At 45.4% G+C, this 12546-nt stretch overlaps 1 protein-coding gene across 7 annotated transcripts in view; it reads left to right on the top strand.

Moving 5' to 3' along the window:
- The window catches only part of LOC126277991 (A disintegrin and metalloproteinase with thrombospondin motifs 1), a 452319-nt gene that overhangs the window by 378334 nt on the left and 61439 nt on the right, over positions 1–12546 (top strand). For all 7 annotated transcript variants that reach the window (XM_049977663.1, XM_049977660.1, XM_049977657.1 and 4 more), the window contains exon 6: positions 11948–12224. In XM_049977663.1, the coding sequence (XP_049833620.1) occupies positions 11948–12224 (277 nt within the window). The remainder of the gene's footprint in view (positions 1–11947; positions 12225–12546) is intronic.

Here is a 12546-nt window from a genome sequence, read left to right as displayed (position 1 = left end):
GTTCCTATGCGCGAGAACGTAGCGGAGATGTTCATCAAATTCCGGTGGCAGACGCTACAAGAGCGTCTGGTATCTCGCAAAATAGAGTTTTACTGAATGATTTTATTCCCCCGCACCATTATAGGCTCGAAAAGGACACGAATGAAATAATATTGGTGCCGGAAGTACTCTCCACCGCGCAACTTAAGGTGATTCGCTTGCTTTACAGATGTTCCAAAAGGAACAATCAGTATTCAGGGATACGACAGGAATCATCATTCGAAGCATAAAAGTCAAGTAAACATGAGCTCTAAAATGATCCCTTAAGCAGTATGAGCACATCTTCTTCTTTGATACTGAGAAACGCGTCTCTTCTACTGAACAAGGGCTCGTAGCTTTGGTAGATATTTTCAAAAATGGCTCTGAGCACTATGGGACTCAACTGCTGTGGTCATCAGTCCCCTAGAACTTAGAACTACTTAAACCTAACTAACCTAAGGACATCACACACATCCATGCCCGAGGCAGGATTCGAACCTGCGACCGTAGCAGTCGCACGGTTCCGGACTGCGCGCCTAGAACCGCGAGACCACCGCGGCCGGCGGTAGATATTTTAAAGCCGATATTTACTAGACAACTTTTTTCTTGTTTTGGTCCATTGTACATCCTCCCAAAATATGGAAAGCAAAGAGCTTTGCAGTAAAAGAGTTTTGTCTCGCGGTATCGAAAATGAAGAAATGCTCAAAGTATATATTTTAGAGTCCATGTTTACTATACAGTTTTGCTTCGAATGATCGTTCCTGTCATATTCCTGAATATTGATCGTTCCTCCCGTGACGCACTGTAAATGTACGCCGACTTAACTATTTCCTTGGTCTCGAAATATAACTTCACGGAATGCCAGAAGGGTTCTCCTAACCTTTCCCTCTTCGATTTATGGTATTCGATGGTATTCAATATGCTCTGTGTCAACAAGTTCTGGTCCAAATTTTACATTTTGATCTCACTCTAGTTGTATTTGGTCAATCCATATTCTTTTTTCCTTCAACTGATCACTTGTAACTTCACAAGATGGATGTTTGTGCTCTATATACAGTTTGCCCATACCGCACGACACGAATAGAACAAGGGAGAGAGATGGATAAACATGTAATATCCGGTTAAGGCGCCCAGTTCGGAACCGCGCGACTGCTACGGTCGCAGGTTCGAATCCTGCCTCGGGAATGGATGTGTGTGATGTCCTTAGGTTAGTTAGGTTTAAGTAGTTCTAAGTTCTAGGGAACTGATGACCACAGATGTTAAGTCCCATAGTGCTCAGAGCCATTTGAACCATGTGATTTCCTTGTGTTTTCGAGTTATATTGTTTACGTTTACTGAGGCGAGTGCTCTATCCAAGTTTAACATTTACTACTCAAATATAGTATTTGATGAAAAGTATCAAACAGCCCTATGTAATGCAGAAATCTCCACCAGATGATATGAGATACAGACCATCCAGTATAAAAGGACGTGAGAACTATTGCATTTTCAATAGAGATGCAGTAACAGCACAGTGGGTCAGTTAGAAGACCTGAGTGACTTCGAATGTGTAGTGATCAATGGATGTCACGTCAGTAACGAATCCTTTAGAGATATGTCAGCCCTAATAAAAAATGAGGTGGTAAGGCAAAGGAACAACCATAGGTAAACCAACAACGAACACTCTCATGTAGTGAAGACTAGGGACGATCGAGCATTGTGGAGGGTGGTTGTTTAAAATCACATGAAATCAGCAGAAGGAATCACTCATGAGTTACAAAGTGCTAACAGCAGTTCAGCTTGCACAATGACTTTGTATAGATGGATTAAAAAAAATTGGTACAATGGTCGAGCAGCTTATCATAAGCCAGACGTTTCTGTAATCAGTGCTAAATGACTCTCGAGGTGGAGTAAAGAGCAACACCTCTAGCAAAGGGTATTTGTGCATGTCTGGGAACACCTCCCAAACCTCTCAATCGCTCTCAACCAAATTTGGCACAGAAACAGCAGGTCTCACGAGTATCAGCACTGTGGCATTTATAGCCTCCTTCCTCCAATAGGGGCGGGGGATACAGGCAAAAACGTATTTTTCCAGCTTCTGACTTATAGGTTGCTTTGCACAAGAGTCTAGTTGTGTGGTCACAGTATAAACGTTACTGGACACCTACATTTCACGATTTCCCAGGCTACGACATGTAAGCTGACCTGCACAACAGGCGTGTTGTGGTGGAATAGTATCGATTTGCTTTATCGACCTGCTTCGCATGGTATGCTGTATGTCAAGAGCAAATAAATGAATTTCAACCCCTGGTGTTTAGCTTACCATGTGTGATAGGTGTGATGTGGAAGTAGAATCAGATTGCTTCACTGAACTGTATTGCAGAGGCTAAACATGCCGATCAGTATGGCCTGGGGACAGATTGAGATGGACAGAGGAGGTGATGGACAGAGGAAGAGGCAGGAGGAAATGCAAAGGGACTGGGGTAGAGGGAGAGATGTATGAGGGAGGTGAGAGGTGTAAAGGGGTAGTGGGCAAGCGGAAAAGGAAGAGGGGAGGTAGTGATTGAAAGAGAGAGTGAGAGGACGGTATGGTCAGAGGGGGAGGGGGTGGAGAAGGGCATGGCCAGTGAGAGAGAGTGGAGGAAGTGGACAAAGAGAGGGGGAGGAGGAGATGAAGAGACAGAGAGAGTGGGCAGGAGGAGAAAGACAATAGAGATGGGGGGATGAGAAGGGCAGATAGAGGGAGGAAGAGGTGGACACGGGGGAGGGAAGGGAGGAGGAGGTGTGGTGAATATGTGAGTCGAATGCATACATTGATGAAGTCAAAGGGAGAAGGGTCATAAATAAATAAATAAATAATCGCTGACTTCCCTGGTTTCGGCTCTTGAGGAATAATGGGTTTCCATTCTTCCAAAGACATTCAGATACCTCACTGAAAGTGTTTCCAACAGAATACTAGTACTCATAAGGGCGAAGTGTGGGCGCACGTAATATTGACATCAGCTAACATATGTCCGGATACTTCTGATCAAATAGTGTATATCCACCTGTTGCTCACACCATTACTTTAGCTTTTTCTTTCTTTCTTGTGTGGATTGTATGATACAGAACACGTTCTAGCTGAATGATGATACATTGCTGTTCACTTTCGGCGACCGGTGTTATGTCATCAGCAAACTCCGTATTGATGTCATATTAGTTTCACAGTGAATGGCGAAATAATTTCGGGATTTGACGACATATGGCTCAGGGAACACTTGTCACATATACTGAACTGGTACGTCTGTATGTGTGGCGGAGACGAGAGGTGCTGGATTCGGTCTGTGAAGATCATATTTTCCTAGGTGGGAAAGGGAGCGGGCAGATATCTCCCCTCCCCTTCCCCCCACCCCCACCCTCCCACCCCCACCTGCTGAGTACGCCCATGCACAGCTGAAACACCAGGGTCTGGGACGCTCCTACGAGACAGTGAGCGGCTAGGCAGTGCACTAAACGCCTGCTCATAAGCTTACAGAGCCAGGCAAAGTAAGTAGACGAGGTGCGGGCAGCCGGCTCTCCCCGTGGCCGCAACAGGAGTAACCTTGCGGCCGCAGCACTCCGTCCCCTTCACTGGGGGAGTTGCGCAACGGCTGGGATGCGCCTCACCTCGCCTCTCACCTGGCGTTCCCACGACGTCCTCCTAAGGTAATGGGGTCATTTGCTGGACACGTGCCAGCGCTTCACGGCAGCAATCCTGCTATATGAGGCGGGAGTATATATTTTGGAACAGTCTTCTACTGATAACCGGCAGTTTGTCTCTGCCGTAAATGAAATACCCATATGGATGCTTAAGTCAGAGATTCTTCGGGTAGAGAAACATGAGAGGTAGGGTTCTTTGTTGATATTATCCACTGCACTGGAGTCGCTAGCTCTTCACCAACCACCCCGTGATTCCCTTCTACATCACCGTCAATTTGCACCGGACACCAGAAAACAATACAGTCCCTGGTTTGACTCTTCTTCTCGCCTCAGAATTACTCCCTATCCTGTGACCAGGTGTTATTAGCCTTTGCTCTTTATTTTTCTGGAACCCGTAGAAGTTACGATCCTTATATCAATAGCCGGCCGGGGTGGTCGAGCGGTTCTAAGCGCTTCAGTCCGGAACCGCGTTGCTGCTACACTCGCTGGTTCGAATCCTGCCTCGGGCATGGATGTGTGTGATGTCCTAAGGTTAGTTAGGTTTCAGTAGTTCTAAGTCTAGGGGACTGATGTTAAGTCCCATAGTACTTAGAGCCATTTGAAACAATTTTTTTTTAAATTTTAATGCACTCAGTCGAGTATCGTGCTAAATGTAATGACGTAAAGGTAGGAGTGCTTTCAATAATGAGTTGGCTCTGAGCACTATGGGACTCAACTTCTCAGGTCATCAGTCCCCTAGAACTTAGAACTACTTAAACCTAACTAACCTAAGGACATCACACACATCCATGCCCAAGGCAGGATTCGAACCTGCGACTATAGCGGCAAGCGGGGTTCCAGACTGAACCGCCTAGAACCGCTCGACCACACCAGCCGGCCAATAATGAGCCTCACTTCTTATGTGTCCTGGTGTTCACCTCTAACCAGCACTCTTCAATTCGCAAGACACTGAAAGCAAAACATCGTCATTTTGCACAGTATTCATATTTGGAGAGATGAGGCTGCAGATTCGTTTCATCTTCTGTCTGTCAGGAGAAGGGGCAAAAAGATAAAAAACGCCATCGCTATGTTCCGTAAATTAATCTGCTTTCGGTGTCGTTTGTAATGTCATTAGATGAGGAAACGGGACTGAAGGTCGCAGCCTGCGGGTGAAGGCGATGATGGGCCAGCAGCCTTGACACGGAGCCACAAGAATCTGCATCTTGCCGACAGCGGCAACAGATAATAAGCAGCGGGTCGTCGCGGTAAAACACAACGGCACGCATCTTGTCTGAAGACGACTGCGTAATGGAAGGAAAAAAGAGAATATCAAGTAGTGCCGGTTTCCGTTGTCTAGCAGAAGCGACGTAAACAACCGGAGGTCGCGAGCACGAGTGCGTCTCGGATGAATGCGGTGTCTCCAGAAGCAATGGTTGAAAAGGAAAGAAAAGATCATACTCTGGGCGACCCAAAGCTTTGGAGTTAACATACTTCTGGCTGCCGAGAATTAAAAGCTAAATACTTTGAAAACAGAAACTAATAGTTGGTAATAAATATTTAATTCTAAACTAACATACACGCCTTATAAGTAACAAATGAAACGCGTCTCAAAATGTATGCATTACGACGGCGCGAAAAATTTAATCGCGCTCTTCCAAACATCGCTGTAATCTGCTACACAATGCGACAGGCGGCTAGAACTCTAGCAACAAGTCCTCATTCGCTTTCTACTGATGTTTCTTACTCCATCGACTTCATCTAGCCTCATAGAGAAAATAAACCACAGGAAGGAGACATGGGTACCGCACTAGCCATAGGACAGGACCTCGCTTCCAATGGAACATTGAAGGTATCTACTGTTTAGATGCTTACCGATATTAATATGAGGGTGGTTTGAAAAGTTTTCGGAGCATAATAGAAAAATGTACTTACATCACTGAAACGTTTTCATTTTTCAATGTAGTCTCCTTGTAGATTAACGCACTTCGTCCAACGATGTTTCAGTGTCTTGATCCCATCTCAAAAATGAGTTTCCTCGAGGCTTGCAAAATAGTTGTCAACTCCAGGTATCAGTTCTTCGTTTGAAGTGAATCTCTGTCCACAAAGTTCTGGGAAGAGACGGAAGTCTGACAAAGCCATATCAAGTGAAAAGGCGGGTGTGGCAACAATTCATACCTCAGTTCATGTAATTTTGCCATGGCGACGGTACATGCTTTTGATCATGCGTCAAGTGTCGCGGCACCCATCTTGCAGATAATTTTTTCATTTCTAATTCTTCAGTTAAAACGTGATATGCCCTTTCAGATAACATTTGGCAAGTGTGAACAAATTCACGCATTTTTCAATGGGCGATCCTCCATGGCCATTCTGGGATAGTGACTCATCTTGGGGACCACTGCGTGGATCAGTATCTAAACTCTCCCGACCAAATTGAAATTCATTTGTCCACTGAACAACAGTTAAATATGAAGGTGCTGAGTCCCCCAATGTACTTTGGAAATCGGAATGAATGTCCTTTGCTTTCATACTTTTCTTTACGAAGTACTTAATCACTGCTCGGATCTCGATCTTCGCAAAGCACTACGGGGGAACAACAACAGAGCCACGTCATTGCCACAGTTTTCTTCCAAGAGCACTGACATGGCACGTGTTTACAGGCAACAGTCTAATGAATCTCACGTGAACAACTCGTTGCGCTAGCGCTAACCTCTCTTGGTGATTCCGAGAACTTTTCAAACCACTCTCATACAAATGGATTTTCATCGCCCCAGACATGGCTATTGAGGCAAGCACATAGCTGCACCTTATGAAACATAACCAGTATACAGATAAGTGTTTCCAGTGCACTGCTCATACATAAACTCGTACACCATGAAATATTCAGTTCATACTGCTCAGTTTATGATCCTTTCCCGTCTGTACAATTTTTGAGTTTGATAACATCTGTTTGAATGCCCGGCGGCTTGCTGTATGACGGAGTTACATCAGCACACATTTTTCTTTTTTAACTTACATAATTTCAGAACAGTGTGCTCATAATATAGCTCCAGTTGTACTAATCTAATGTCACCCAGAAATCTTTCGAGATGATTCACTCTAGGTCAGGTTATTATTACACTAAATTTTCTTTTCTTCGCCTCACATAATACACTTCGCAGATACGTTTTCATCGCTCACGGGCCCTGTAAACTTACGAGAGTACCGAACAAGTTACGTCCGAAAGAGTTGAAGTATTATCCTCGGTCTTTAGTTATCCGGTAACTGTAGTCTTGGTATTAATTTAATCTTTCCCGCCACTAAAAATAAAATATCATACAGTGATCAAAATAAACCGTACGGGTTTCCTCGGCTCACAACGCGTTGAGCACTTCGAATACACTGTCCAGGAAATAAGGGCAGTTCCCACCACTTCTTATTGGAGGTGAAATTCATGATCGGGTAGACATATATCTAGGCATTTAATAGTGGTATAAATGTACTACCACGCAGACCAAGCAGTAAAGGAAACCTAGGGAAGATCTGGAAAGAGAATTTAAATTCAGGAAGGAAAATATTTAAAAAATTTAAGATTTGCCGGTGACATTACGATTCTGTCCGAGACATCAAAGGACTTGGAAGAGCAGCTGAACAGAATGGTTAGTATCTTGAAATGGCGTTATAAGATGAACTTCAACCAAAGTAAAAGAAGGATAATGGAACGTAATCGAATTAAATCAGGCGACGTCGAGAGAATGAGATTAGGAAATGAAACATTAAAAGTTAGAAGAATTTTGCCATTTGAGCAGCAAACTAACTGGATTGCCAAAATAGAGTGAATACAAAATGCAGACCGGCTATAACAAGAAAAGCATTTCTTAGAAAGGGAAATCTGTTAACTTATAATATAAATTTAAATGTTAGAAAGTATTTTCTGAAGGCATTTGTATGGACTGTAACGGAAGAGAAACGTGGGCTGCAAGCGATTCAGACCAGAAGGGAATAGACGCTTTTCAAATGTGGTGCAACAGAATTGTCTTTTTTATATAAATTATAGAGCGCAGCAATCAGTCGTCCTTTTCTGTAGGTTTTATTTGGCAAATCCAAATTTTGGCAAGTGCCTAGCCATTATGAATGGACTATTTTCTAGTCTCAGTACGTGTTAGTTCCCTATTGTTCGGGCGTCAGTCATAGTTCTTTATTTTCACGTCAGAGAGGATGAGCTCATGAGTTTAGAGATCGCCAAAGACAATGCACTTGGTGAGTTACCTCTAATATATATACAGGGTGTTACAAAAAGGTACGGCCAAATTTTCAGGAAGCATTCCTCACACACAAAGAAAGAAAATATGTTATGTGGACATGTGTCCGGAAACGCTTACTTTCCATGTTAGAGCTCATTTGATTACTTCTCTTCAAATCACATTAATCATGGAATGGAAACACGCAGCAACAGAACGTGCCAGCGTGACTTCAAACACTTTGTTACAGGAAATGTTCAAAATGTCCTCCGTTAGCGAGGATACATGCATCCACCCTCCGTCGCATGGAATCCCTGATGCGTTGATGCAGCCCTGGAGAATGGCATATTGTGTCACAGCCGTCCACAATACGAGCACGAGGAGACTCTACATTTGATACCGGGGTTGCGTAGACAAGAGCTTTCAAATGCCCCCATAAATGAAAGTCAAGAGGGTTGAGGTCAGGAGAGCGTGGAGGCCATGGAATTGGTCCGCCTCTACCATTCCATCGGTCACCGAATCTGTTGTTGAGAAGCGTACGAACACTTCGACTGTAATGTGCAGGAGTTCCATCGTGCATGAACCACATGTTGTGTCGTACTTGTAAAGGCACGTGTTCCAGCAGCACAGGTAGAGCATCCCGTATGAAATCATGGCGGTGAATGGAGGAAGTGCAGTACGTACTGACGAAACTAAAATGAGCTCTAACATGGAAATTAAGCGTTTCCGGACACATGTCCACATAACATCTTTTCTTTATTTGTGTGTGAGGAATGTTTCCTGAAAGTTTGGCCGTACCTTTTGTAACACCCTGTTTAGTTAAGGTTCACCGGTCATTTGACCATCTTCTTCTGCTGTGCGGGTGCACAGTGCCCGAAATCTTACGGGAATCGGCAAAAAGCTGCGAGTAATGAGTAGAATGGGCAGGGCCACTATGAATGTAGTGTGGGACAATAAGTTGGAAATGTGTGTCTCACGGAAGGCGTGCCAGAGATAAGTTCCTGGATTCGCACTATCCTCTGTGTCCTCGGTGGCTCAGATCGACAGAGCGTCTGCCATGTCAGCAGGAGATCCTGAGTTCGAGTCCCGGTCGTGGCACACATTTTCAACTGTCCCCGTTGACTTTCAACGCCTGTATGCAGATAGGGGTACTCATATCATTGCAGTTACAACTAAATTTGAAGTGGACAATACGGTGTTCCAGAAAAACTCCTCCGATTTCATAAGATTATATTTCCTACATGAGTGGAAATGGACCGCTCCGAAACATGCAGCAAGTGTGTCGATGAGGTTTTGGACGGTGTCGACAGGGATGTAGAGCCGTGCCGACTGTAGTAAGTTGGCCAGCTGCCGTAGGTTTCTCAGTTGAGAATCCACGGCGCGAAAGTCCCGATCGAGGCAGCCCCACAGATTCTCAATTTGGTTAAATCAGGGGAGTTTACTGACGAGGGGAGTACGGCAAACTCATCCTTGTGCTCTCCGAACCACGCATATACACTGTAATCTGTTACACACATTAATGGTAGATGCCATCATGGCGAGGAATAAAAAACTGTATGTAGGGGTGGACATGTTCCCCAAGAATAGATGCATTCTTGTGTTGATCTATTATGACTTCCAAAATTACGAGATCATCCAGGGAAGGTCACGAAAACATTTCCCAGGCCATAACACTCACTCCACCGGCCCTGGCCCTTCCGACGACTGTTGCAGAAAGTTTGCTTTCAGTCCGATGGAGTACGAAAGGTGAATCATCTGGAAAGGCCACTTGTCGCCACTCAATGGACGTCCAGCTGTGGTGCATAACCAAGCGTCTTCTACGAAGTCTTATATGCAGAATCGTTATGCATAGGGCTACAAAATTTTTATTCTGAAGTGAACCTTCCTTTTACGAGGGCATATCTTTTACATGCGTGCACATACAATTCTGGGAGGAGTGGAAGCCTTTTATAACAAAGTTTAGAGATCATAGATTTCAATTAACTTTCACAAATGTTTAATGTGCTCTCTACTGGACGCACGACTAACACCCATAGTCAGCCTCGTCCAACATTTATGAGATCATGCCTGAAGTTACAGCATTCGCTGCTGTTGTTGATGCGTCGCAGTTCGACCACAGATGCTGCTAGTGGAGACACGTAACCAATGTCCTCCGCCATGCCCCTCCCACCTCCCACCCCCCCGCAGAAAATGACAATCTTCCGTTATCGCAGCTGTGGAAAATGTCAGATCTCCAACATTTCCAGGGCATGATTCATGTAACATTTACGGGGCAAGTGGAGGAAATAGAGGAGACCCTACCGGAAAATTACGACCGGGACCAAGCCAAACTTTTACTTTCGATGCAAAATTTTCGATCTTCATTCATGTAGAAGATATGGTCTTGCAAAGTCGGATGAAACTTTTTTAAGTATCCTTAATAACTACTGAAGCCGAGTTCTCCCTTTTAACTCGATGGCTGCGCCAGCGGCCACCACAGCAAATGAGTTCGAGAGAGCGTGTACACCTTAATCACGATCTTGCCTTGTTCCTTCGTTCTTCCCAAATTCTCCTCATTCGCTTGCTATATTTATTCTCTCTTGCCTTCTTCCGACGGTTTATTTTCTGTTCGCTTGTGGTTTTCCGTGTAAGTGTATATTTTTTATAGTGTTTCTGACCTGTACTCGATTGCTTAAGTTATCCTCTGCGTTTCCCATTTCTGTATCAATGATTCATGTTGTCTTATTTTTACTAGTGTTTGCCATCTAGCAGATTCGGCTTGTGATCTCGTTTCTGTTCATCCTCAGGAATTGTCCTTAAAATTTCATCCTTCGTTTCCTAAAGCTGTCTGCTGTTGTTTCTGTCTGTTGATCTCTCTCGCCGGCCACATTCTCCAAATTCGTTCACGAAAAGCTAGCCCGAATATTTTCCTCAGATTCCGCTTTCCTGATTTTCAATATCTCTTATTTTTGTTTGACCAGCGTAGAGTGCTTCTAGTAGAGCAACTTTGTTGTAATGCCATAGTTTTGCATTGATATAGTTTTTATTGTAGTGACTGCAGGTGAGCTTACATGCTTTATGTTATTTTGAGATTCTTTCTTGGTTGGCTATTGAGTTCAATCTAGATGGTTGGATGATCTCTCCCCTATAATTAAAGTGCGTAACTTGTGACACTTCCTGGTAAGTTATCTGCAGGCTTCCTTTCCACGTATTGAGTTCTTTCGTAGGAGATTCGTAGGCCAGTTTTCTGTGACATTTCGTGAAGCTTCTCCAGGCCAAGTTTGGCTTCTGATCTATTGTTTTTATGAAAAGTGAGATTGTCTGATAAAGCCAGACTACAGGTGTATGTCATAACTGAAATTTGTGTAACTTGATTTTCTACGTTTTAGATGATGATAATAATGGCGTGTGACGAGGGCCTCCCGTCGGGTAGACCGCTCGCCTGGTGCAAGTCTTTCGATTTGACGCCACTTTGTCGACTTGCGCGTCGATGCGGATGAAAGGATTATGATTAGGACACCCCAGTCCCCGAGCGGAGAAAATCTCCCACCCAGCCGGGCATCGAACCCGGGCCCTTAGGATTGACAGTCTGTCGCGCTGACCACTTTTTTTTTTAATCTCCTTTTGTTCGCTTTTGTTCGTTGCATCTGCTCGGGGCGGACGTCGTAAGACATCCGTTTAAGTTCGTTGCTGATCGATTAACTCAGTTTTTTTATTACAGAGGGCAGCTGACCCTCTGACCGAACACGCTGAGCTACCGTGCCGGCACCACTCAGCTATGGGGGCGGACTGTTTTAGATGATGATGATGATGATGTTGGTTTGTGGGGCACTCGACATCGTGCTCATCAGCGCCCGTACAGTTTCCCAATCTTTCCAATTCCAGTCTCGTCACTTTCCGAATGATGATGAGATGATGAGGACAACACAAACACCTAGTCCCCGGGCGGAGAAAATCCCCGACCCGGCCCTACGTTTTAATTCGGCACAGCAAACAACTTTTTCTCCGACCGCGGTAGTTAAAGTGGTACAGCAGGCAGCCACATTCTACGGTGTTCAGCCGCGCTCTGCTTCATTCTCGACGTTCTGTTTTGACAGGAGGGGACGATCGGGCACGACCTGGTGGTGAAGCCGGTGCCGGCGGCGGTGCGGCAGCACCTCGGCCCTTCCGTCGACGACGACGAGATGTTCCTGGACGCCGAAGGCGAGGACCTGCAGGACGACGTGGCCGTCGCGTCGGGCTTCCCGCTGGGCGCCAACGCCACCGCAGACCGCTCCCCGCGCGCTGCCCGGGAGCTCGCCGCCGCCGGCGTCCACCCGCACATCGTGTACCGACGCGCCGGGGGACACCACCGCGACGACCTCTCTGACTACGGTAAGCTGCCGCAGCTGAGGGAAGCAAGCTTGGGCTTTAACGTTTCGTCGGCAACCACGTCATCAGCGACGGAGCAAAAGCTCGGATTACGGAAGGATGAGGAAGGAAATCGGCCGTGCCGTTTCAAAGGAACCATCCCGGCACTTGATTCGAGCGATACCCGGAAACCCGGAATCTACTCTGTAGGAATCAGCATGGATTCCGGAAACAGCGATCGTGTGAGACCCAACTCGCTTTATTTGTTCATGAGACCCAGAAAATATTAGATACAGGCTCCCAGGTAGACGCTATTTTTCTTGACTTCCGGAAGGCGTTCGATACA

The sequence above is a fragment of the Schistocerca gregaria genome, chromosome 6, assembly GCF_023897955.1.
Source record: "Schistocerca gregaria isolate iqSchGreg1 chromosome 6, iqSchGreg1.2, whole genome shotgun sequence".
Taxonomy (NCBI): domain Eukaryota; kingdom Metazoa; phylum Arthropoda; class Insecta; order Orthoptera; family Acrididae; genus Schistocerca; species Schistocerca gregaria.
Note: the sequence above shows the minus strand (reverse complement) of the source record. Positions and strands in the feature narration are given on the sequence as shown.